The 27,633-nt window shown below is 41.0% G+C and overlaps 2 protein-coding genes and 1 long non-coding RNA gene across 7 annotated transcripts in view; 2 read left to right on the forward strand and 1 right to left on the reverse strand.

Annotated features, from left to right (window-relative positions):
• Positions 1-2,181, forward strand: part of SNX10 (sorting nexin 10) — an 82,166-nt gene extending 79,985 nt beyond the window's left edge. For all 5 annotated transcript variants that reach the window (XM_001161850.7, XM_001161647.6, XM_063815275.1 and 2 more), the window contains one exon: positions 339-2,181. In XM_001161850.7, coding sequence (XP_001161850.1) covers positions 339-420 — 82 coding nt within the window. In that variant the 3' untranslated portion in view covers positions 421-2,181. The remainder of the gene's footprint in view (positions 1-338) is intronic.
• Positions 1-27,456, reverse strand: LOC104007134 (uncharacterized). Its single transcript, XR_681227.5, has 2 exons — positions 27,292-27,456; positions 1-416 (listed from the first exon to the last, which is right to left on the reverse strand). It is a non-coding gene; the product is annotated as an uncharacterized LOC104007134 (long non-coding RNA).
• LOC745184 (autism susceptibility gene 2 protein) overlaps positions 26,561-27,633 on the forward strand; it is a 95,699-nt gene continuing 94,626 nt past the window's right edge. Inside the window, exon 1 of the mRNA XM_016957204.4 lies at positions 26,561-26,972. Coding sequence (XP_016812693.1) covers positions 26,693-26,972 — 280 coding nt within the window. The 5' untranslated portion in view covers positions 26,561-26,692. The remainder of the gene's footprint in view (positions 26,973-27,633) is intronic.

Below are 27,633 nucleotides of genomic sequence, written 5' to 3' on the forward strand. Positions count from 1 at the left end.
TGAAAAAATTAATTGACTGAGATTTTATTGAGCTGTGACAGCTCATCATAGTAGTCTTCACACACACCTCCACACTGAATTAATGAATGCAGTAGAAATTCAATTATTTGCATTCTGATTATGTGACTTTCATTTAGTCAGACTTGAATTATTCGCATTTAAATTATCTAGCTAAAAAAATATCCAACTGCACTCCAAATGGCTAATTAAAAGTCCAAATTTCCTGTCTCTCTTTGTGACTGGAGATAATTAAAGTTCTCCTCTGTTACTCAGGCTTTGAGTGTGTTGTGAAAACCAATTTCCTCTTTTTATTATTTTCCCCCTCTCTTCTTTTCCAGTTCATCCTCTGGGCTTGGACACAGTAGTGATGACAGCAGTTCACATGGATGTAAAGTAAATACAGCTCCGCAGGAATCCTGAAAAATAATTCTAATGTTACTATCTTAGGAATAGCAAATTATGTCCAGTCATAGAGAAGAAAGCTTCATAATAATACATTCTTACCTAAAGCTCACTGTCATGATGTTAGGTATTTAAATTCTTAAAGATGTTGGGTTGTTTATTAGTGGTATTTTTATGTTGTCTTATTTTAGGTAAGCTTCTGTGTAAAGCTAAAAATCCTGTGAATGCAATACTATCCTTTACAGGCAGACATTATTGGTAAACAAGATCTTGCCCTCCAATGAAATGACTTACATGTTTTAAAAAACCTAGTTGGTTTTATTGAATTTAAAAAGATAGGTAACTAAGTAGCATTTAAAATCAAGATAGAGCATTCCTTCTTGTATCAGTGGGGCAGTGTTACCGTAAACACGGTGTATATGTTGTTAAACCCTATGAAGAGTAACAGTGTAGACCAGACTGCCTCTCTCAGACATGTGGCTGATATTTTGTGGATACCTCCCCTGCACTGGCAAAACACTATGCTTTTGGGTGTTAGACTGAAATATTTTAAGAGTATTTAACCTTTCCAGTATTCTGTTTCACGCTTAGATGGAAATGTATCTTATGAATAGAGACATATTAAAATAATGTTTACACCTTAGAAAAAACATAGATAGTGCTAGTAATATTACTTATAATTGCAATATATAGATTCAGAAATACATTTTCATTGTCCAAAATCAGCTTCAACAAATGGTTTCTGGAGACAAATAATTTGTTTTCATTATCATTGTATAATCAGGTTAATGATTTATTTTTTGACTAAATGTGCAATTTCTTATCACTAGATAACTTTCAGTATCAGTGGTGGTTACTTATTACTTAAATCAGAGGAAGGATTTTATAAAGATTAATAAATTTAATTTTACCAATAAATAGTCCCATAATTTCGAAAAGGATGTCGACTTGCTAATTTCAGAAATAATTATTCATTTTTAAAAAGCCCCTTCTTTTAAAGCATCTACTTGAAGATTGGTATAATTTTCATAAAATGTCTTTTTTTTTAGTGTCCCAAAGATATCTTAGATAAACTATTTTGAAGTTCAGATTTCAGATGAGGCAACATTTTCTTGAGATAATTACCCAAGTTTCATCCATGTTGAATGGTACAAAATATTTCTGTGAAACTAACAGGAAGATATTTTCAGATAACTAGGATAACTTGTTGCTTTGTTACCCAGCCTAATTGAAGAGTGGCAGAGGCTACTACAAAAAGCAACCTTTTCATTTTCACTAAGAGTTTAAAAGCTATTGTATTATTAAAAAGTCTTTACAATGCTTGTTTCAAAGAACCAACAGAAAAAAAAGCTAAGAAAACTAAGAACTAACATTAAAAAAATTAAATTTAGAATAAGAATGATTTCTTTAATTTGTCCTTTTTTTTCTTTGGTCTAAAACATCATTAAATTTTTGTAAATATTTTGATTTAATGTGTCTTAGATCCTCATTATTTTAATACAGGAAAAGAAAAGATTTAGTAATTTCTTACCATGCTACTATGTAAAGTTCATGTCATCCAGGCATTTAAGAGCGATCCTCATCCCTTCAGCAATATGTATTTGAGTTCATACTATTTCTGTTTTACAGCAGTTTTGAAAAACACATACTATGCCACCAATTGTCATATTATTTTTAGATGATGTAACATAGCCATCAAAATTAATATTATGTAATGCCTAATACTTAGTATGTAAATGTCATGAGATCATTTTTACATTAAACGTGAAAAAAAATCAACTTTGCCGGATCACTTATTTTATACAAGAGAATATATTCTGCCTTAGACCCAAACTCAGTGTTTTTTATTTTTTATGAGGAAATTTGGTAAAACATGGTTTAATATTAGCTATAGTTGTACATATTTGAGGCTTTTAGCCTTGGTTTAGTTGTTTCAGTGTCCACACACTGGCTTCTTAAAACTGATTTCTTGCAGCTGAGATATTTAGATGAACTTCAGTTCCCAGTGGTTTTCTTGCTTTGTCTCTTATTTTTCTCTGGCATATTTTTTATAAAGCTTTCTTTAGGAAAAAGAAAATAATTACTGATGTAGCTAACTTGAATAGATGTTTATTTAACACTATTTTTAATGTGACTTAAATGTAAAGAATTCTAATCCTGGATTCTTTATGATTACAATACAGCAAAACTGCATTTTCCCTGGCTAATTCTGAAAGGGTAAACTATTCACCTATAAAGCCAACTTACGTGTTTTGTTGTAGAACTAGATTTATATATAACCCAAAGGTGTCAACAGCACTGAACGTCAACAACCTGTTACTTCGGCTTCTTATAAAGTCTCACTTAGAAGAAAGTTACTTAATTCTAGTTAAAATTTCAAGTTTTAAAAATTACTAGGGACAAACAAGTATTTATTTTTAAGCAGATACTATTCCTTAAGATATTAAGTATCTTGCCAGTTTTTCAAACCTAGTCCACATTTTATTGAATAATTAAATACAAACAAGTGATATGCAGTATAAAGTAAAAGAACAAAATTTCTTTTATGACAATTAAGAAGTTAAACAACTTCATTTAGCCTGGCCACAATCACCGTTATATCCAACAGTAAACTGGACGTTGTTTTGAATTTGGTTTGTATTTTTTGGATGCCTTAAGGATTCATTATTATTGAGCTACTGTGGTACCAATAAGGTTTTCAGTATTTGAGCTATAAAAGACAACCCCTTTTCATTAGAGGCCCCTTAACATTTTAAAACGAAAATAACAAAGCTTATTCTGTTTCTAAATAGTCTTCCTCTTAATATTTAAATTACTTAGCTGGTATCCTGTGAATACAAGGCAACATCTTTTCAATGAAGGAAACAATTTCAGTACAATTTTGTGTTTTTGTTTGGAATATAGACCTTTTCTTAATTATATATAAACACATTTTCAAATACAAAATACTGTCTGAAATTAGTTACTGCAATTTGACATTCAAAGCATAGAATTTTCTTTGCAAATAAAGGTCATAAGAAATTAATAATTTTAATAGAGTGGAGTTCAAAAATTTCAGAAGGATGTAAATAAGCAACAACTTCTTTAACATTTGCTATATACACAAAGGACTTTGGTTCTATTCTTTGCCATATGCATCTTACAAACGAGTCACCATTGTCCCTTTTTAGCAGACACAATTGCACTTCACTCCTACTGCAAACTTTTCTAGATCATGAGCAGTGCATTGGACACTAATTTATTTTAGCTGCGCAAACTCTGGTAGTTAATGACCCTTTCTCTTTCTCCAAAATTCCAAAGACTTCTTTTCAAAAGATATAGAGGAAAAGAGAAAAAAAAAACCATTAAGCTACAATTTCCTGCTGAATTTAAACTCTGGTCTAAAGACACTATGTAAATGGCTTATGCTAAAGAGGAAAATACCCTTTCTCCCCCGACGAGAAGTGTAGATTCATCCAACCCCACACCGCTTGTCTTTGCTGCTAGAGGCACAGCACGGGCATAACTTGTGGTTGTGTTTTTTGCTAGTTTCTTACCTCTGGGCCTTCTTTACAGCTTTGCCCCCCACCCCACTGGCGGTGGCGCTCCCGCGGCTGCACCCTCGGCCGCCTGTTGGCTGCGGCGCCTCCGCGGCCCGCGCGCATCCCCCGCGCTGCGTCCCGCACACGCGCGCTCCCGCCGCGTCCCGCCCAGGCCGCTCCGCCGGCGGCGGCGACTGGGCTACAGGTAGGGAGCCAACCGGCCTCGGTCCGGTAACCCATGGCAACCGCCCTGGTAACCCATGGCAACTGCGCGGCGGAAAGAAAAAAAAGAACCCTGGTGGGCGGGGGGGCGGCGGGCGGTGAATGGGAACAACGACCGCAAAGAGACAGCGATTTACCGCGCGGGCCTGCGGCTCCCGGCCGCACCTGCTGCAGACGGCCCGCGAGGCCCCTTCCCGCGCTACCGTGACGACTCTGGCTGTTGGGGAAAAGAGCAATAAGCAGAAAGCCCTCGTGCAGAGGGGCTCCGGGCGGTGCACTTGGGTGTGGGAGGCTGCCTTAAACGCCGATGACCCTCCCGGCCTCCGCGTGTCCCGGCTTCCAGGGCCCCGCCAGGCTGGAGAGCGCGCGTGGAGAGGGCCTTGCCGCCTGGGGGTTGGTTGAGGGGCGGCCGCGCCGGGGCCGGGGCTGGACTCCAGGCTTTGTTCTGCAGACGCTCGCGCCCGGCCGGAGGAGGGGCTACACCGTGCTGCCCCGGCCCGGTGGGGCCCGGCCCCCGAGGGTCCCCGCGAGCGGACGCGGTGGGGCCGGGCAAACTCTACGTGCCCTGAATTTTGTCATCTGCACACGCATCGCACACATTAGTTAACCCCTTTCCCTTCTAGGCCCCTGAGAACCTAACCTGCCCGGCGGGCGCGCGGCTGCATTAACCTGCCCCCTTCCGTCTGGAGAGGGAGGGGGCGGTCGCGCCTGGTGGTAGGACTGGGCTACTGGGGAAGAAGTGCGTGTCTCCAGGTCCAGAAAAGGGCCTGGATCAGGGTGTGTGTGTGTGTGTGTGTGTGTGTGTGTGTGTGTGTGTGTGTGTAGGGGGGTGATACAAGTTTTCCACCCGCTTTAGGCAGAAGCCCCGTAAGCGGGACTGTGTTCTAGTCCCCGGAAAAAGCGCGCGGCCTGTGACACATCAGGTGCCAGGCCGCCGGAGGACAGAAGGGGGCGCTGCCGGGCCAGTGCGGAGGCTGCAGCCGCCCACTGCAGAACGCGCCCTTGGTTGGGTCTGGCGAGCTGCCCGCGTAGTGGAGTGGTGTTAGGGCTCCCAAGTAGAAAGAACCTGTTCCCTACGTAGGTGTCGGTTGTACTTAAGAGCATCATTTGGTCGCTCGTGTATTCGCAGAACCCATAGCCTGCAATAAGATGGTTCAGGAAACACAACCAGAACCGGTCCCATTCGGTACCCAGCAGCTACGTGCGTACAAGTCCACAGAGACATGTAATGGGGTGGAGGGACCACGCTAGGAATCTGGAGGTCACACATCCAGGTCGAGTTTTAACTAGCTGTGATTCCAGGCACATTGTGATGTTATAAAAAGGAAAAGATTTGGCCTGGATGATTATGAGGTCCTCAATCAGACCACTCTCTGTAGGTGTGTTACAGTGACAAATACAAATAGCAAAGCCATCTGGAATACCTTTTTTTTTTTTTAAAGCCAAGGCCTATGCAAATATAATATGCACACGCTTCTGAAAGATGATTAGATCAGCAGTGTTTAAGATACCCCATATTTTTACTGGTAGACAAGAGAAGCCGGCTATGTAGAGAATCCTATTTTAATCCTTTCATAAAGACAGGAATCTTAGATCTTAGGGAAACTTGGCTTATTTTCACAAATATGCACGTTCTGGGTTCCACTGCTTATAGAGGAGCCGGTACTGGGGAGCATGTGCTCTAAAACCTGTGTTTTAGAGGTAAAACACAGGTACTGACCTGCCCTGGGATCCGTGCAGTACAGTCCCAGCTCTCTGCATAGCGGTGTACTGGGAGCCCTGTGCTTTCGTTTAAATTTTTTTTAAACAAAAGCAATTACAGAAAAGTGCAAATTTAACGTGTGACATTTAACATTTTGCCGTGGCAGGCAGCCTCCACTTAAATGGGGCCTTTCTGCAGAACAACAGGAGCCAAAAGGCCTTGTGTCATGGAGTAATGTAAGACACAATCTGGGCTGCAAACGCACAATGAATCGGGAAGGATTTATGTAATTAATTGACCAGTCTTAACCTGTTATCGTGATGTAAGGAATTTGGAACTCATTAATTTGGGCTCTGACAGATTTCATATTAGAGCTGGCAAATATGGATTGAGCCTCTTATTCTTGTAGCAGCTGGAATTTCCATGACAGTGAGGCTTAGTGAAGAAGACCTATTGCTGGAGTCAAACTGCCTCTTGCTAATCAGTAGCCCTGCTCTGTATTAAAGGGATAATGAAAGAAAAAAAAAAAAAGGAAAAAGCATATTGCCTAGTTGGGGGAGTGGAAGGGGCTTGTGTTCATTCTGCTAGTACGTGGGTTGAGCTCAAGCATTTGTAGCTGAACCAAACATTAATTGCAATCATAGAGTTAGGTGATTTCTCAATACCTTGAGAGAAGAGAAGGTAGAATGGTGTCAGGGTCAGGTTTGATATTATCCAAGTTAAAGAGGGATTAAAAGACAGAGCCTCTGAATTTCATCTGTGTGCACATAGAGACTGTATGAAGAAAGAAGTAGAAGTCTTACGAGGGGCAAATGGGAGTTTTTTTGGTAATGTCATATTCATAAATGAGCGGTTCAGAGCCCTGAAGGAGAGACTGCCTTTCTCAGGAGCCGCTTCCTGACTCCTGGTGGGAGCTCCCTAGTGGACCCCATGAAACCCAGCACTCACATAATGAGCGTTTAATTGATAATTTAATCTGTGTCCTCTTCAAATTTTATGATGTTTACTGAATCACCCATTTGGAAATGTCCAGTTTCTTCTTTGAGATTGTAAATAAACTCAGTAAAAGTTTAACTTTCATTTTTTTTCCACCCTTGACAATCAGAAAATTGCTAGGTTCAAAAAAGGTCCCAGAGATTAAACAAAATGGTTTTTTTTTCTTCCTTCACAATAGTTTTCCCTTATTGCTGTACTATGTGATAAGGTTAATATAACAGCTGCCATACAGATCATTAATACAGGGAGATAAGCAAAGTTGCATGCTGGAAACATTTGCAGGGTATCATTTGCCTTCTTCTGCTGATAAAGAAGCCTTAGGTAACAAATACAGATCACAGGCACTGAATATTTAACTTTTTAGACAGAAATCCCAATTGATCTTTCCTAATATGTTATTATTCATAAATACTCTTTAAAGTTGGGTACTGACTGCTCTCAAAATATGATTTTCTAAAAAAAATTTGTATGTTACCTACCTTTTCAAGTTTACAGTCAAACGTAATTTACTTTTTAATATGACAAATAGTTATAACTCTTGCAAAAACAAAGATTTCCATGCCCCCCTCTTCATTCTTATTTTTCTTTTTTGAAAATTGTCTTAAATTCAACCAAATTCCAAAGTAAAGAATTTTCCTTTTAGTTAGTGATAATGGGATTTGACCTATCAATGAAGTGCTCAGTATAAGGATTTGTTTTTGATTATCTTGTTAACAAGTGATTTCTTTAGTTTTGGCTCTATTTAAATGAATGCATAAAGATAAATGCTAGAAATTTGCATCAATATATTAATGTTATCCTTCACATTGAGAGCAAAAAGGGAGCTAGTATTTGTTATTGGTAGTATTATTTCAGTGAGAAGGCAATGAGGATAAACAATTGATACCAGCAAGACTTGGATAACTAGTATAAACCATGACAAGGGCGATTAATAGTGTATATAAACACACTTCAAGTTTGTATACATGATCTCAGCTCTCACCTAGTGATTTCTTTGTATTTTTTTAAAGGGTGATTTGTAAGTTGGCAGTTACAAGGCTATCAACTCATGTGCTGTGTGTACTGTTTATATATTAGAGGTATGGAATAGACATACTGAAGTGTGATTTACCGGAGAGAGTGTTGATTTGGAAGGATGTCTGGTGAATCAGGTTCTGGCTCTGTGGCTGGCACGTACCCAAAGGCGGTTCCCAACCTCTCTGGACCTCAATTTCCTCATCAGTACAATAAAAAGACTGGATACAGAACATCCTAAAGGTGTTCCCTACAGCGCTAGTTCTGAGGAATGCTAAGAAGTTTACTAAATGCTAATAAGCTAAAAAAAAAAAAAAAACCAGGATGGAGGTTTCCATGGCCAGTTACATTTTGGACACGTTGGGCTAAATAAAGTTTAATATTAATTTTTCTGCAGGACTTCTCAGTGACTTTCATATGGTAATATTCACTGTGAGGTCAGCACGGTGGCTCACACCTGTAATCCTAGCACTCTGGGAGGCCGAGGCAGGTGGATTGCTGGAGGCTAGGAGTTTGAGACCAGCCTGGGCAAGGTGGCAAAAACCCATCTCTACAAAAAAAAGAAATACAAAAATTAGCCGGGTGTGGTGGCACATGCCTAAGTTCCCAGCTACTTGGAGGGCTGAGGTGGGAGGATCGCCCGAGCCTGGGAGGTCAAGGCTGCAGTGAGCCGTGATCATGGCACTGCACTCCAGTCTGGGCAACATAGCAAGACCCTCAAGAAAAAAAATTCACTGTGAATCTCTAAGTGTGTGTGTGTGTGTGTGTGTGTGTGTGTGTGTGTGTATGCATCTCTGTGTAGGGGTACTGTGCACAGTTTTCCTAAACTGATTCAAAAAAGAAAGGGTGAACAGTGATCCCTTGAATCTATAGTACTTTGGAGTCCTTCTGAAAATGATTAAGGGCACTTGCATTCACACTAGGTGTTCTTGAGGCCAGGGTGCAAGGAACATGGGATATCATTAAATGAGAACGATTCCCCTTCAGAGAACAGTTTCTACAGAGAGGCAGGGAGTATGGTACTAAGTTTGTTTGTTTGTTTATTTATTTATTTTTGAGACAGGGTCTTGCTCTGTTGCCCAGGCTGGAGGGCAGTGGCACAATCATGGTTCACTGCAGCCTCAACCTCCCAGTCTCAAGCCATCCTCCCACCTCAGCCTCCCAAGTGGCTGGGACTGCAGGTGTACACCACCACACCTGGCTAATTTTTTTTATATTTTTGGCAGAGACAGGGTTTTGTCATGTTGCCAAGGCTGGTCTCAAACTCCTGAGCTCAGGCAATCGTGCTGGGATTACAGGCGTGAGCCACCTTGCCTGGCCTCTCAAACTTAAAAGCCTCTGTTTCTTTCACTCTCTCTTCTCACCCTACCAGATGCTCCTTGACTTATGATAGGGCTATGTTCCAATACATCTATGGTAAGTTGAAAATATTGTAAATCAAAAATGCATTCAATATATCTGACCTACTGAACATCCTAGCTTAGCTTACCTTAAACATATTCAGAACATTTACTTTAGCCTACAGTTGGGCAAGAACATCTAACACAAAGTCTATTTTATAATCTAGTGTTGAATACCTCATGTAATTTATTGAATACGATACTGAAAGTGAGAAACAGCATGGTTGTATGTGAACTTGACGTACTATTTCTACTGAATGTATATTGCTATCATGTCATTGTAAGTCAAAAAGTCATGAGTCAAACCACCCTAAGTTGGGGACCATATACAGTCATGCATTGCTTAACAATGGGGACATGTTCTGAGAAATGTGTCGTTAAGCAATTTTGTTGTGTGAACATCATAGAATTTACTTACACAAACCTAGACGGCATAGCCTACTAAACACTCTGGCTATAGCCTAGTGCTCCTAGGCTACAAACCTCTATAGCATGTTACTGTACTGAACGTTGCAGGCAGTTGTAACACAATGGTGAATATATGTGGTCTAAACATAGAAAAGGTACATTTAAAATACTGTATAAAAGATAAAAAATGGTACACCTGTAGAGGGCAGCTCCATGATACTCATGGGACAACAGTCGCACATGCAGTCTGTTGTTGACTGAGATGTTACTCTGCAGCACATAACAACATATCTCTCTCTATCCCATTCCTCTTCAGCTTCTTTCAAACTCCTGACTTTAGCCTCTTTCTGATTTTCCAGACCCAGCTCACACTGGCTCTTGTCTTTCTCCCCCTTTTCTTTAACCCTCCAGATCTGTTCCTCACTGTTCTCCCAGTAGCTCTCAGAGTAAATCTGACACGGCAGTCCCTGGCCCTCTCGGCTCCTCCTCACTCGAATTCCAACTTTTGCAGCCATAGCTTAGGAACTAGTCTGACAAAGATGGGATTCTCCTGAGGAGTCTGGGGTGGGGGGCATTGGGGCAGAGGGGGTGGAGGTAGGGGGAGGGAGAGGTAGGGGAGTGGAGGAGGGGAGGGAGAGTGGAGGGTGGGAGCAGATGGGCACACCAGCTGTCACAGTGGTGATCAGAGACAAGCCTGCAGTCTAACCCTGTAAAAGGTTTTCCTGAAACTCCTGATTTTGTTTAGTAGTAATGAACACCAGCTTGCATCCAATTTTTGTTTTCCTCTTTGTTGGTCTACCTACCAAGTTTATCCCCTGACCTTCAGGGGACCTCACCCCAAAGCCACTGTGTGAAAACCAACCTTATTTCTAAGAATATTTCTAAGGTCTATGACCTTCTTTGGTAATCCATGACGAGGATTAACCACTCTTTTTAGAAAACCATTTTGTCCACATGCCTCACGCTCCCATTAAGTCCAGTCTGTGGGCAGATCACAGGTCTCAGGATAAATGTGTAAGGAGGCCTTGTGCAAGGCCACCAGGGAGGGAGGACGCAGTGGTGCCCTCTAAGCACGTTGACATTCAAAACTCCTGAAATGCTGTGTAGAACTGTGCCGCATTTGGAGAGGGGAAGATAAAATGTGTCTGTGGGTTGGAGTCAGCCTGCAGGGTTTATAACACAACTGTATTTTATATTTTTTGAAAAATATTAAGTTTTCCTGAACCTTTTATTTTCTAGTTGAATTAGCATTTCATCCTAAGTTTTGCTTTAATTTATGGTTCTTTTCTGAATCAAAGGTTTGTACATAGCTGTGTTAAATAATGACCTCCAAACTCAAATGTGAAATTGGTGTAAAGGTTTTGACAGTGAGTTGTATTGTGAGCAGTTTAATTAAAGTTGTCTTAGTGGAGTCTACTTGTTTCTGTAGTTGGTGGTTCAGCCTGACCTCAAAACAACAAAAAATGTAAACATAGCAAACATTTCTTGAGCTCTAACATTGTGCTGACCTATAAGAGAGCCAGAAATAAGTAAAGGTTTGGTGAAGCCAGGTAAGATTATTACTGCCTGTTAGAGTAGAGGAGACGGTTTGAAATAAAATGGAAATAAATAAGGAGCTAGAGTCACCTGGACAACACTGTAGCTGTAACAAAGACACCCCAGATGGCAATGGCTCCAATGAGGGAGAAATCAATTTCTCTTTCAGGTAACTCTCCAAAGCAGGTAAGCAAGCCCTGCTCCAGGGGGCCGCCCAGGGACCTGGACTGGAGGAGTGGCTCTGCCATCCTCAACACGTGCTTTCCCTGATTGCTCCAGTCAGCCCTCTTTCTAACCAGGATAGGAAAGGAGAGAACATAACTGGGGAAAGCACCTTTTAATTTTTTTTTTTTTAGACAAGGTCTCACTCTGTCACCTAGGAGTGCAGTGGTGCAATATTGGCTCATTGCAGCCTCGACCTCCTGGGCTCAAGCAATCCTCCCATCTTAGCCTCCCGAGTACCTGGGACTACAGGTGCACACCACCATGCCTAGCTAATTTTGTCTGTTGTAGAGATGGGGGTCTTGCTATGTTTCCCAGGGTGGTCTCAAACTCCTGGGCTCAAGCATTCTTCCTCCCATCTTAGCCTCTCAAAGCACTGGGATTATAGGTGTGAGCAATCATGCCTGGCATAATTTATTTTTCTTTTTTATTTTATTTTTATTTTTTGAGACGGAGTCTCACTCTGTTGCCCAGGCTGGAGTGCAGTGGCGCACCTTGGCTCACTGCAACCTCTGCCTCCCGGGTTCACACTATTCTCCTGCCTCAGCCTCCCGAAAAGCTGGGACTACAGGCACCTGCCACCATGCCCGGCTAACTTTTTGTATTTTCAGTAGAGGCGAGGTTTCACCGTGTTAGCCAGGATGATCTCGATCTCCTGACCTTGTGATCAGCCCACCTCAGCCTCCCAAAGTGCTGGGATTATAGGCGTGAGCCACCGTGCCCGGCAGCGTAATTTATTTTTCAATAGAAATTTTCAAACATACACAAATGTAGGGATAATGCAGTATAAGATATTCCCATGCGCCTATCACTGAGCTTAAACAGTTACCTTTGTATGGTCAAACTTGTATCATTTATATCCCCCAAATATGTCCCCCACCGCTTCGCTGCATTATTTAAAAGCAAATCTTAGACATCTTTAAGAAGATGATCTGGAAGTTGTACACATCACCACATCACTTGGTGAGAACTCAGTTACATGATCGCACCAGACACAAGCAAGGCTGGGACATGTCTCTAGCTGGGCAGCCGTGTACCCAGGAAGAAGGAGAGAATGCCACACTTGGGATTACAGGATTTGAGGAGGTAGCCTTGAAAAAGGCCATACAGGTTGAAATCACGTGGCCCAGAGGAAGATCAAGGACATTTCTACACTGTAGTCAAATCCAACGGATGCCCAGTGCATACTGACACCTTGTGAGGGCTGCAGTGCAAGTCTTGAAAATCTTATGCACTCGCATTTTCAGCAAATTCAGCATTTGCCAGACAAAAACAGAATAGCAAGATGAAGTGGCTTAGAAAGGCACTACTGCTCTTGCTCTTTTTCTCACCTGTGTAAACTTAGCTGAGTTAATGATTTTAGAGGAGAGAAAGTCAATATATGTGTAAATTATGAAGATGGTTTATGTGCTTCTGCTGTTGGAAACCTGTCTTTTAAGGTGCTATAATGTGTATGTGTATTTTAGACTTTATGTATTTTCCTGTAATAAGAAGAGAACAAGACATCACAGAACTTAAAATATGCAAAAGAAGAAATAGTTTACGCTAGTGTAATGAATCAATTCATGTTAAAAACATTTATTGAGCATGTACTATATTTAGAAGATTGAGCTGGGTACTCCAGCAGATAGATGATAACAAACCTTCAGCCCCTGTTCTTGGAAGCTCTCAATCTGAGGGCAGACAAACATGAAAACATCTAACTATAATGCAAGACAGAATGAATCAGGTGCCATAGTTGGGTGTAGTGGACATCCATTATCTTACCTGCCCAATATCCATTCTCTTCCTACAAGACCCTTGGTATTTCTCAGGGACCACCCCTCTCCACTCTCAGTCCCTGCGGTTTGAGTGGAGCTGAGTCAACCTTCATCCCCACAGGGGGGTGTAACCCAAGTCTAGTCAATCAGAGCAATTGTATTTTCCTGGCCCAAGTGATGAGTCGTTCATAAGTGGTCACATGCCCAGTCAAAACCAATGACCTTTGTGCTACTGCTGAGAAAAGAAACTCTTTCCTCCTCTGGGATGGCTGGATAGGATGAAAGCCTGGAACTCTGGGAAGCTCATTATTGCCACTGCCTGAAAATGGAGCCCACACCAAAGGTAATTGAGCTGAGAGATGAAATGAGTGGGTCCTGATGACATCTTTTAAAACTGTCGGATATTTCCCATGTCAAGCACTGTAGTAAGCATATCATTCACTGTTTTATTCATTCATTCGCTCACTTGCTGACTTTACCTGCGCAGTTGCATTTAATCCCTATACGGTAGTTCCCCAGCTGCTTTCTGAGGTCTCAGCTACTGGCCATCCACTGCGGTCCAAAAATCAGTGAGTACAGTACAATAAAATATTTTGAGAAAGAGACCACATTCACATAACTTTTATTACAGTATATCGTTATAACCACTCTATTTTATTATTATTGTTATTAATTTCTTAGTGTGCCTAATTTATAAGTTAAATGTTATTATAGGTATGTATGCACATATAGGAAAAAACATAGTGTATACGTGGTTCAGACTATCTGAGGTTTCAGGCATCCACTAAGGGTCTTGGAATATACCCCACTGGATGAGGGGGGACTACTTTAACATTAATAGAAAGTGGGTACCATTATTCTCATTGTATAGATGAACCTACTGCTAATTAATGGAAAAGGCGGGATTGAACACAGAATCAGATCTGTTTCTAATACCCTATATGGTTTCTCAAGGAGAAAATAGCTCTTATAAAACCAATGTATTCTCTTAGCACCTAGAATACAAGAGTGTATTCACTTAGAAGGGGCCCCTTATATATTTCTTGACGGGGTGCATATTCATGGTGTAAAGAATGGTGGTGCTGTTACTTAGAGTGGGAAGCACAGGAAGAGGTGCAGGAGGAAGACAAGGGGAGGATGAATTCAGGTGCAGCCAGGATGTGGGTACAGGAAGAGATGATATGTCCAGAGGTGAAAATGTGAGGTTGGAATAGGGCGAGAGGTAGAGAGGAATATTTAGAAATTTTCTGAGAGGAGAATTGATGAAGGACATCTTTCCACAAATGTTATCTCAGTGAGGCCTTCCTGGACCCCAAATTGCAATCTCCTTCTTCATTCCCTTTTCCTTACCTTCCCCATCTCTCCTCCCTGCTTTGTATTCTCATAGCATCAATCACCTGTATCTAAATAGATATCTGTTTGTTTTTATCTATGTCCTCTGCATCCCCATGACAATATAAGCTTTATTTGAGGAGGGAGACAGGCTGTTGTTCACGGTGGTATCCCACATGCCTAGACTAGTGCCTGGCACATAGGAGGTGCTCAAAGTATATTTGTTGAATTAATAAATGAAGGAGTGGAAGTGAGTGAGATTGCTCACTGATGGCAGAGATACAGAAGGGTAGACAGAAGACCTCAGAAGAGGAGACCCTGGAAGTGACTGAGACAATCTAAGAGGCAGAAGACAAATCAAAGAGCCATTCCCAAGAATAAGGAAAGCAGAGGGCTTCCAGAGCAGCACAGCCAGCAGGGTCAAACGTTGCTGAGGAGCAAAATATGGCCGAGGCCATTACATCTTTGGTAATGTTACACAGCATCATGGTGTGGAGGCTCTTGGGATTCAGAGTTAAGCATGAGGGTTTGAATTTCAGTCCTGCCATTTACTAATTTACTAGTTTAGTAAATTTGAGTAACTCTCTAAACTTTGGAGGCTTGGTCTGTTTACCTGTAAAATGGGTATAATACTGACCCTACCTCAAAGCATAATTTTAAGGATGCACTGAATTATTATATGTGAAAGACATGTATATGTGTGAATTATTACCGTTATCAGTGATTTGCAGTGGGTAGAATAAATATCTACAAATAAAGGAAGTCATGAAAAATTTTGATAAACCATTATTGTTTGGGAATAATTGATTTCAAGACAAAACAAAATACATGATGATTCTCGCTGTCATTTTCAAACACTATGCATATATATTTGAAAGTGAGCATTTGCATTTATGAATTTGAATTTGGGGCATTTTCTTTATCAGGACTGTTTCCGGCTTTTTTATACCCCTTCTTACTTAGGCTATTTATGCAAATGCACAATCCCAGACAGACAAGAGGCAACATTTCAGTTCTCTGTCAATTAGGTTGGAGAGCTGCATGCAACCATTCCCTTCCTTCCTCCACCCCCCTCGCAAGCCAATCTTATTTTTTACCCTTTGTATCAGAATGTTGCATATCCCAAGTCTTTGTAGAAAATCACTGATTTTATTTATGCATTAGCCTTTTATGTTGTAGGTTTTGAGTTAGATTTAGTCCTGGTGGCTGAAAGTTCAACATTTTCTGAATGTTTTCCCCAGAACCACAACCATATTTGGCAGCAAAGAAGCTGGAGGGATGAATAGACTTCCATGTTGCTTGGTTGTAGATAGGGAGATGCTGGCAGAAATTTGCAAGCATTTGCATATATACAATTGTCTGTGATGTTTGCTTCCACTTGTGCTCTCTTTCTCTGCCCTCTGTTCTCTTTGTGCAGTGAATTACTAATACAAACACAGATAATGAAATTTCTGATCCCAGACTGCAAAGCAAATGCACATTTTGGAAGGTATCTGGGGAAAATGGATAGGTTCTTTTGATCTTGTTGCTTTAGCCAGACAAGGAAATAAGGAGAAAGTAATTACAGGGACTTGTCTTTGAAGGTAGAATGAGTGGCACTGACAGGGTTTCTTTTCACATAATCTTGTAGAAATGCTATTTTCTTGTTAATACCAATAGGTATTATTCCTGGAAATAGAGTTTATGTATTAAAATGTGTGTTCAGCAGATGGGACACCGTCCACAGGAAGCAGAACAAGTTCTGTCCTTGTGGCTACAGGACAGAGTGGATCTAGGGGTAGGTGAAATTTGTCCCCAGGCTTGAGGCATTCTCCAGGGCAGCCATGACAGTGCAAATTCTAGAGGTGGAGTGAAAGTGCATTTGTCCCTGAAAGCATCCTGTGGTAAATCACCGCTCTTGCATATTCAGAAGTCATCAGTTTCATAAGCAGAAGCGTGACTCTGTTGGGCAACTGGAGGTGGTAACTCAGTGGCTCTGATTAGGTGGCAGTGATATCAGGAATGCTCAGCTTGCCTGACTTCAGAATATGTTCCTATTAGCTATCAGAAAGCTCCCTGGAGAAAAGAGCTGAAATGCAACTTTAATTGGCAACTTTTTAGGGTAACAAAGAACATTTTCTTATACCTATCCCTGTGGTGGACCTAAAGTTAATACATTGGTAAGTGAGCAATTCGAATTAAGTCCATGCTTTCTTAAACAAACAAGTAAACAAAGAAGTTTTAATTGTCAGTGTACTATGTACTTTATGGCACAACACGATCACCTTTGGTTTAAGAAATGCATATCGGCTGGGCACGCTAGTGCATGCCTGTAGTCTCAGCTCCCTGGGAGGCTGAGGTAGGAGGATCGCTTGAGTCCGGGAATTCAAATTCAGCCTAGATAATATAACAAGACCTTGTCTAAAAAAAAACATGCCAATTCTTTTCTTCTTTTAAAATAGTTTTGATTTTACCTATTGTTGACCTTTCATCATATATCATGTGGTAAACACCAATTCTGTTTGTCTGAATAGGTTTCTAAACAACTTAAGCTTGTGCTGACAGCTTGTATAAAAAGAACAAATATTTGTTTTTTATTTCATGCAAATATCGCATGCTGTCAAACAAGACGGGCTTAAAGAGGCTAGGATTTTGTCTTTCATAGCTCACTAAGGGACAGCTAATCTATAGCAGAAATAATTTTAAATGTAGAAGTGCAGTGTGGAAAATACAGACCTCCCCCGGTTGAAAAGATGTTAGTAGAAAAAAAAAATTTAGCTGAAAAAGGTTATGAAATGCTTATCTTGTTAGACAGCTTAAAATATGTTGGGAATAGAATAAAAAAGAGAGAAATGGTTTACAAGAAAAAAGACTGTTCTAACAGCTATTACTTTATTGGAAATTAGTTTAGTGACATTAAAACTCTTTAAATAAACATATATGAAATGATATAACTTTGTGTTGAAACAAGGTTAAGTAAAAAACTGAAATAGCATTATTGTGGATAGAGATCAAACCCTTGAAATTACGGATATTAAGGAACTCATTGGGCAATCACTGGGTTCTTTGCTTTCTTTTCATTCTTTCTTGGCATATCCTTTATGGCCCATAATGAGGTAGGTAGAGATACATTGTTATAGCTGCAGTTTAGTGGCAGAAAGTGAATGAAAGAAAATTTCTCTTAAAAATGAAAACAATATTCATCCTAATGATGCTGTTGGACTGTCCACTATGGAGATTTAAACTAGCATATGAAATTCATTTACAGATATAATGGATACCAATCTAAATATGAAATAGTCATATGTATGATATTGCTTCTGTTTGGATTCCTGCTGTCTGCCATTCTAGGTGGGATTGTGGATGGATTTTCCCCTCTCACTCATTTCCTGTTCCACAATGCCTACTGTGCAATATTACTGGGCTATGTCAGCCACCTAGCTACCTTCCTGGTGTGACCGCTGTTCCTACTTTCCTTTATACAATGAAGAATTAACTGTTCAGGTACTGTCATCTGCCTTATCCAACACACTTTATAACACAGGGAGAGAATTTTAATAAGACCTCCAAGGGGCCTGTTGCCATTTTTAGAGAGAAGGTTTCCTACAAAGGAAGTGCATGGAAACTCCCAAGAGAAAGCTAAAACCCCCTGCTGAGAGGAACCCGTGTCATCCCATTTTATTGTCTACCTGTCACCACAGCCCTTGCATGATTCTGACAGGCTGCTCTTTTCTCTTGTAGCCAGTGCTGCTTAATGTCATTTTCTTGGTTGAACATCTTTATTTCTGACTTGTTACAAACCATTAACTAGTTTCCAGGTTTCAATGTCCTGGCTACTTTTGACTAGTAGGTCATTTGGCATAACAAGGTTTCCCTTTATCTTCTTGCTAAAGAAAATCTCTACAAGAAATGATCAGTGTTCCAATTTTTATGAATCCTAGCAGATAGGAAGTGCCTGTCATCGGATGCGAGGTATCTTTTCTGAAAGCATATTCTAGTTCATATAATAGAACTTGACAGACACACTGGGTAACCATTACACTTTCTGTAGAAGGCTTGAAACAATTTAGGTGAAAAGAAGAGAATTTTACAAATATACTTGCCTGGGATGGTTTGAAATAAACATAACAGCATTGTTTATAATTAGATTTCTTACATGAAATGTTTTCACACATAAAATTTTTAAAATATATTTTGAAAAGCATTCAGTAGTTTAACAGTTGTCAGTCTCTATAAACACACTTTTCAAGGGCTAGTTATTTGTAGTATTGCTAAAATGAAGACTGGCTGCTTTGGACAATGATTTAAAAATAATATATATAGATGTGTGGCTTGATGACATATTGCTAAAGCATTAAAAAAACTTAGACTTTAGTTTGCTTTGTATAAAGCTACTCAAACATGAAATTAATATAACTAATTTTTAAAATTACTCTATTTTATTAAAGTTTCAAAAATGTACTTTTACTTTTTTCAAAGAGATGGGGTCTCACTCTCTTGCCCAGACTGGAGTGTGGTGGTGCTATCTTAGCTCACTATAGCCTCAGACTCCTGGGCTTAAGCAATCCTCCCACCTCAGCTTCCCAAGTAGCTGGAACCACAGGCGAATGTCACCACGCCTGGCTAATTTTTGTATTTTTAAAATAGAGGCAGGTCTTGCTATGTTGCCCAGGTTGGTCTTGAGCTCCTTGGCTCAAGTGATCCTTTCATCTCAACCTCCTAAAATGCTGGGATTATAGGCGTGAGCTGCCGAGCCCAGCCAACTTTTTTAAAGAAATGAACTTAAACATCATGAGCATATATGTTAATGTAATGTTACATTATTTAAATCCTAAGTAAGAATATTTATTTATCCTTGCCTAATTAATGGATTAAGGATATTTAACGATCAGTTACTGACCCAGCAACTCCACTTCTAGGACTCTATATTAGTGAAATAGTTGAGGAAGTGCATAAGTATGTATGTTCAGTATATGCGGCATTGTAAATCATGAAAAATCTGAGACAGCTTACGAATATATTAATAAGGGAATGGATAAATGAGCCAAAGGACACCTCTAAAGTGGAACACTACATTGTTGTTTAAAAGTTGAGCTACAAATGTATGTGCTGATGTGGGCGGTGTCTTTGATATGTTGTTGAGTGGAAAAAGCAGCCTGCAGCAGTGTGTGTAGAGTGTGAGACCATTTCTGAGTATAGTGGGAACTCTCTCTCCCCACCTCCTCTGTCTTCGTAGGAACACAGAAAACAGTCTGGAAGGATACACACCGGACAACCTTTGAGTGTGAAGGCATGGGGGAAATAAGACGAAAGACCTGATCTTTTGCTTTATATACCTCCATATTATTTGAATTTAGCTTCTCCAGTGTTTATGGACACTATGAGTTAACTTGACAACCTGATTAAATAATTTAAAAAGGAAATTTCATGTCACAGAAAGGATTGGATGAAAAGAGATAAATGTAGCTACTTGAAATTTCTAACAAAGAAGCGTGGTTTCCTTCCATTCGGTTAACTCTGGCACTCAAAGAATTTGTGTCTCTCTATGAATTTTAACAAATAGAACCTCAAAATCTGGGCGCATATGCTGTCAACCCAGAGTCTATGTCATCCTGGGAGTGGCTGTGGTCCTCAGTTGATTTCTTGGTGCTGTATTTCAAATCAGCTCATAAATTATTAATAGTACATGTGTAGGTCAGAGACACACTAACCCTGACAATCATTTCATAATATTCTCTCTTTAGCATTAGAAGAGAAGAGAAGGGAGTAATCAATATGCAACATCAGAGGTATATTTCACATAGATATGATATAGGCACTTAGAAAAAAAGAGTCAGATCTTTACAAAAACCTGTCAGCCTGGCATTAATCTTGCATTATGAATAATGTGGCTATCTATGAATCTTTAATATTTTTTAAATGATGAAATTGTATTGTATCCTCTACCAAAGCAAATTTGATAAAATGTGAGAATAGTTTGATCAATGAAGATGTTGATATATGTGAATAAAAAAATTTAAAGCTAGCTCATTAAAGTGCAAAAAGCAACAGCTATACTTTGACCTCAGTGTAAATTTTCAGCCCAAATTGAGTTTTACCGTTATCCATAATGTCATGGAATTATTTTTTAAACAAGTTATAAAATAATTGTTTGGTTAAAACCATTATCCCACAAGACATCTCTGGTAATATACCACTAGCAACCAATTTGGTATTGGCTTCTGGTTTATAATAAGACCATCTTTGAGAATTCCTAACAAACACTTAGATTAATGTTTCATATATAAGATACAGCAGTGCTCATGAAAGATTACAAATCCAATGGCTTTGCTAGAAATACTGTTACATTTTTTTTTCCATGAAGTAATCCTGGAATAATTTGTTCCAGTTTAATTTTCAGTGAAAGTAAGAAAAGTAGATCAAGAACTTTGCTTACGAAATTTGCCTAATGAAGAAATTTTAATCAGTGCTTGTTGAACTGAAGATAAAAATATAGTTTGTTTCTACAGATTTGAGGAGAATTAACATGTATCTGATTGTTAATATTTGATTCTTGTTTAATTATTTATTATATCAAGGAATGAATCTGTCAAGTAAATAATGAAATGCGTACATGCAGCATATGTAATTAGGTTAGGTGCATAAATCCAAAGTGTTCACTTTATAGTTGTCAGTGCAAAATTTATTAATAATGAGAAATGTTAAGTGAAGAAAATTCTTAACACAGTCTACTCATTAGTGCGGATTACAGCAATTGTTGGCTGAAGAAAAAGAAGGCTACAAATAGTCATGGTTAGGCTTCATTTTCTTAGTTGTCTTTTAATCGTTTAAAAGTATTAGTGAATTGGAGCACATTGGTTTCTCTTTTTAGAAATGTATGATTTGAAACAGGAGTTGTGGATTCGAATGCATGCTGCCAATGGAGTAATTCCACACTGAAAAAATACAGACCTCAGGGTTTCTAAATCCAAACAATTATTTAAGGGGGGAAATTCAATTAACATTTGAGAAGAAAAACCTTCTTTTATGATTAAACTGTCAGATTTGAATCTGAAGATTCAGCTTTAAATTCACTGTGAAGGTGCATAGACAGGAGGCGATGCATCACCTGCTGTCTCCTCTGTTTCCCCCGCCTGCCCCAGCTCAATGGGGACAGAAAGAAGCACCTTGTCAAGTACCTTCTGTGAACCCCAGGTTTGCCTGGGCTGCTGGCACAGGTGATGAAACAGGGATTTGAGGAGACCTCAGGTACCTGGGAATGAGACTTGATGGGATCTCTGGGTATGTTGGCGTGGAGATTACAGGGACCTGGTTGAGTGGGTGCCACCAACTCCATATTAAAGAATCTGACTCATAACCTGGTTAGAGTTAGGTCTGTACTTCGTGTTAATCATTAATACCAATGTATGGTCTAAGGGGCAACCAACCAGAAACAAGATAATGAGATCCCACTGTGTCACTAACTAGTCTGGTAACTTCCAGAAAATTCTCTAAATTCTAGGGCCTTAGTTTCTTCACCTATCAAATTAGAGGACTGTCATTCTGGCTTTAAAGGTCTATGATTCACAGAGATGGTATTGGAATACATCAGATTTTGTGCAAGCAGTTCCATGAGTGTCTTGAAAAGAAAGGGAGAGTATGATGGTACGAACATTCATCATCTGACCAGGTATTGTTCAGAGACACTTATACATTTATTAGAAGATGGAAGATACAATGACAAAAGGAAGTCCATGTGGTATTTTAGTAAATGACATGACTAAAAATGTCTTACTAAGGGAGTGTGGGCTGCCTTTCCTCAGCAGTGGGGACCAGAGACATTCGAGTTAGTTACCGTGTATTGACTCCAGATAAATGACATGACTTAGCCACTACTTAAGAACTTTCTTACCTCATATATATATATTTTATATATATATAATTTAAATATATATTATATATAATTTAAATATATAATATATTATAAATAATATATATATTATATATAATATATTATAAATAATATATATATTATTTATATTATATAATTTTTATATAATATAAATATATAAAATATATAAAAATATTATTTATAATACATATATAAATTAAAAGAGAACTAGAAGGCCTATTTAGGATAATGAAGTGACATTACGAAACAAAGACTACATGTTACAATTTTCCTATCTGCCTTCGAGAGGGGAATGACTAATAATTTTATCTTCAAACATTTCTATGATTTACACGTTTTCAAAGAGGAATATTCTGATGGTGAATAATCCAGTTATTACATTATTTGCTAAATTAAAATAATTATTTGCTATTCTCCTGACTTAATTCTCAGATGTCTACAAACTAAAGAACTTAGGGCAAAAATGGCTTAATTCAGTCAAGAATTCATATTGTTAAAGGAAAAATCCTATGTGGGATCCATAATATGGCCAGTTATTTAGTGGGGAGAAAGCAAAGCAAAAGAGCAAATATTTTACTGCACCCTAAGAAAATATAAATTGGATTCAGCCAAGCAGTTTGCTATCGACTAAATCAATATATACCATTTTTTCAAACACTATTTTTTGGTAGAAAGAACCAATATAAGAATAATCAAAGTGTGATTGGTTTCGATCTTCAAATAAAAAGCCATCATAAGTCGCTGATACTGGCCAGGCGTGGTGGCTCACGCCTGTAATCCCAGGACTTTGGGAGGCCGAGGTGGGAGGATCACCTGAGGTTGGGTGTTTGAGACCAGCCTGGGCAACATGGTGAAACCCTGTCTCTACTAGAAATACAAAAATTAGCCAGGCGTGGTGGCATGCACCTTTAATCCCAGCTACTTGGGAGGCCGAGGCAGGAGAATTCCTTGAACCAGGGAAGCAGAGGTTCCAGTGAGCTGAGATCATGCCACTGCACTCCAGCTTGGCCTGGGCAGCAGAGTAAGACTGCATCTCAAGAAAAAAAAAAAAAGAAAAGAAAAGTTGCTGATACTTTTAGTGCCTACTCAATAGCCATCCTCCCTTATTCCTTATTCCTTGGGAGCTGCCCTGTCCAGATTCTAGAGAAAAAATAAAAAATTTTCTAAGCCACTAAGCTTTGGGATAGTTTGGCTACAGAAATTGATGACTGGGAAACTGACTAAAATTCAGCTTTTGTTTTGGCATTGCCTGTCCTGTCAATTCCCTGCTCTCCTGCACAGCTCCCCTTATCCTCAAAATAATTCAAGGCTAAATCCTGATTAGTTGTCAATTCTGATAATCTTGCCTCTCTTGCCAGTGGTAGTTTAGAGATAGTCGTGTGCCCTGGTTCTGGCCAATAAGAAAAGATCTGAGGGATCTTTGGTATAATTTCTCCACTCTTAAAAAATTTGAGAACAGTCAACTTTTTTGGCTGGCCTTTGCCATGTCTTAAAGTGATGCCTGGAACTATGGCAGCCATTTTGAGACCTTGAGGAGAACTAGCTAAGGACAAGGTCAGCAAGCTGAGGATGGCAGAGTTTCAGAAAGACGAGAAAAACTTGACAACATTAAACATTTTTGACCCACTAAATTAACCAAACTTAGCATCTGCTACCTTGGGACTTCCTACATGAGATACTACATTTTCTTCATTTTTAAAGCTACTACAGACAGGTTTTCTATTACTGAAATCAAAGTTATCCTAAGAAAAACAAGCAGCATATGAAGCTTTATTTTATCACATCTGACAGAACAGCTCAGCCTTAAGTTGGGAGTAAGATTTATACAATTCTGCTGATAATATTTATTACTCATTTTAATTGTTTGCATGGTAATATTGAAGCCCCCCAACTGTTAGGAAATGTGCATTATTTTAACAATACTGGGTATCAGTAAATAAAATATGCTAAATATTGCTGAAAATAAACACTAAGTAACTCAATTTGTGTCATTATATGTGAGGAATGGGAAAAGCTTCTTGGAAGAGGTGATATTTAATCTGGACTTGGAAAGATTGGTGATATTTGAACAGTTGGATATGAAGTTCAAGGGCATTCTAGAGAATGTCATGGGAAAGGAAATGCAATAGCATGATTTGGGGATGTACTGTAGTAGACAAATAAGGCTGGAGGTGGGTTAGGTGCAGATTGTGGAGGGTCTTAAATGTCTTGCTAAGGGAGTGTGGAGTGCCTTTCCTCAGCAGTGGGGAACAGAGATATTTGAGTTAGTTACTGTGTATTGATTCCAGATAAACGAATAAAGCATATAGTATGTATATATTTTTTACAGTTTTTTTGGTATATTTTCATGAAAAGTGTGTATGATTTTAGTGAAACCATAAAAATCCATTTTCATTCCAATTTAGATTCTGTTTTAAAGTAGTTGCCAAGGAAACTAGTAAGTGACTGGTTATGCCCGATTTTCCCTAAGTTCAAAATTAGATGCAAATTCTTCAAAGAGACTACTTGAAGGCCAGTAAACATTTCAAAGGCAGTCAAGCTCAGACGCCTGGGTGTGTGGGTGCAGGATGGTTAGAAGGGGGGTTCTGATGTTCCTGGAGGGAAGAGATGCCTTGCCTGTGTAGGCAAAGAGCTACTTTGAGGGAAAAAAGCTGAATGAGTTAGAGGTGAGTGCCCAGGAAGAGAAGCTGGAAGTGAGAGGTTCCACTGAAGTGCCTAGAAACAGACACTCTTTAATGGAGACAAGACCAAATTTCTGGAGTTTTCCTTTGTTTACATCTTTATATCTTGTCTCGTTTCAAAAAGGAGTTAACTTTAAGTATGTCGCTGAATAAACACGAGGCAGCATGACTCCATCGCAGGTAGAGATAGGACTAAAACATGATTCTCCTAAACTTTAACCCTGGAGTTAGCTCACTTAGTCCTGTAAATCTCTGCAAAGACTAACTTTGTTCCCTGGCTCCTCCGTGGTTGCCAGGTGGTGGATACACATTCTACAACAGAAGAAACTGGAATCGCTAGAGGTGTCTTTTTTTAGGGCAAGGAAGCATTTCCCAGAAAACCCCAACAGATGTCCCCTGGCTTGGCCTTGGCCAGGACTGGTCACATGCTCTTTTCTAAGCCAGTGCCTGGGCAAGGGAAGGGGTTGGTCGTAACCGATTTAGACTACTTAGGATTTACTTCTGGGCCAAGGAGAGGGAGGGGGTGAGGGAGGGGGTGAGGGTGGGGGTGGGGGCGGGGGACTGGCCCGGCCTAAGATGGCTGGGGGTGATGCGGTCGGGGGACAAAGGAGTGCTGGACAGTTGTGTGAGCTGTAAGAAGGACCCGGAAAATACTGCAGAGTGATTGAGAGTGTAGAGGGGCCTGGGTTCTCATCTGTGCTCCCTCCCACCTTAGCTGGGTTATGCTGGGCACCTTGCAAGGCTTTGCTAAGCCTGGGTTTCCAGAAGTGCAGTAAGATCGCTGTGATAAACATGTAGGTAAAGCAGTTGGCATAGTACCTTGCATAGAATAGTCCTCAGCAGATGTTTACTACTGTCGTTGTTGCTATTAATAAAAGTGACCTAGCTCCTCTCCTCGAGAAGTTCACAAGGGGCCCAAATGTGACAGGGAGAGCTATCAGAAGGCAGGAGGTGACTTCTTGCCAGGGCGCAAGCCAGGGCAAGAAGAGAGGCGCCGTGAAGCCTGCGTTCCCTCCCGCACGCGGCTTGCCTCGGTGGCCACACGGGGAGCTCAGCAAGGCCCAGGGTTCGGGAGGCGGGTCCTGCACAGCGACGCAGCCTTGTCCCGGTGGCCGCAGGCCTGGGGAGCAGGGCGCAGCACAACCGCCGCCCGCTTGCAGGCGAGACGAGAGCGGGGCGCCGGGACGCTGGCGTCCAATTTAACCACCAGGGCGCGCGGGACGGAGGCCGGGGGTCCCGCTTTTCCGTCAGAGTTCGCGGTCACGAGTGGAACCCACTGAGCACTCTAGTTTCCTGGCATTTTCATGGCAGTAATTGGATGACAGAGTCAAGAGGCAGGGCCTGCGCCGACACTGACTAGCAACGCGTGGCCTCTGAGCCGCGCCCGGCCGCCCACCCCTTCCTCCTCCCGCACCGGGCCCGCTCCCCCTCCCCGCCCGGCTCGGCGGCTGGGGGGTGGGCGGAGCCGCGGCCGGGCAGTTCATTATGTTGGACAAGGCGCGTCTGCGCCTCCGGCCGCCGCGGCTCCCGGGGCCTCCGCCTGCAGCCTGCGGCGGAACGGGGGCAGGCGGCTGAGACAGGCGAGCTATTTGCATTCCCCGGCAGTCATTTTTATATGCGGAGGTAATGAAGTTGTCAGCGGCGCCCCGAGTGTGGCAGAGCCTGATATTCAAATCGCCCTGCCCGCTCCGCCTGCTCCCGCCCGCCGGTCCCGGGAGCCCCAGGCTGCGCGCGCCCGCACCGCATCCCCGCTTTGCCCCGCGACCGCGCGCGCCTCCTCGTCCTCCCCCGCGCCTTTGTTTCCGTCTCCTTCTCCTTTCCCTCCTCTTTTGTGTCGGGCCAGACTCAGCCCCAGAAACCAGCCACCCTGCCGCGTCCGACTGCCAGGGATCCCTCACGCCGCGAGGTGAGCTGGTGGCAGGTGTGGGGAAGTTCGCGGGTGCAGCTAGGCCGCCGCCCTCGCACTCGACGCCACGCCCGCCCCCTCTTTCCTTCCCCAGGGGCCCCTTGCCCTCCCTTCACCTCCGTCTCCAAGAAAGATGACCTAGTACTGCCATTACCGTTTGGGCCTAGAGGAGTTTTCGTTCCTCTCTCCGAATGCATATTTGTGGTCATTTTTTATGGTTGCAGAAACCCAACACACAGCTATTCTGTCAGGCTGCCGAGAAAAGGCTGTTCGGTAGTTGCAGCCCTGGTGAGGCAATGAGGCAGAAAGGTGGACGCACCTGCCTGGAGTGGTTGAAGGAAGGCAGTGAACATCCACGCTCCTGGGGTTGGTTTTCCTGGGCCTCTGTAGCTGTGCTGCTCACTGGGGCAGCCACTGACCACAAGAGGCTGCCGAGCGCTTGCAGTGTAGCCAGGCCAGACCAGGATGTTCTCCAAGTGGGAAATACACACCCCATTGTAAAGAAGACTGTATGGAAAAAAGAATGTGAACTGGCTCATTCATCATTTAAAAACATTGATTGCATATTGAAATGATAATATTTTGGGTATATGGGGTGAAATAAAGTATCATGAATTAAATCTTTTTTTTAAATGTGGCTACAAAGAACATTTAAATTTAC

The sequence above is a fragment of the Pan troglodytes genome, chromosome 6 (genome assembly GCF_028858775.2).
Source record: "Pan troglodytes isolate AG18354 chromosome 6, NHGRI_mPanTro3-v2.0_pri, whole genome shotgun sequence".
NCBI lineage: Eukaryota > Metazoa > Chordata > Mammalia > Primates > Hominidae > Pan > Pan troglodytes.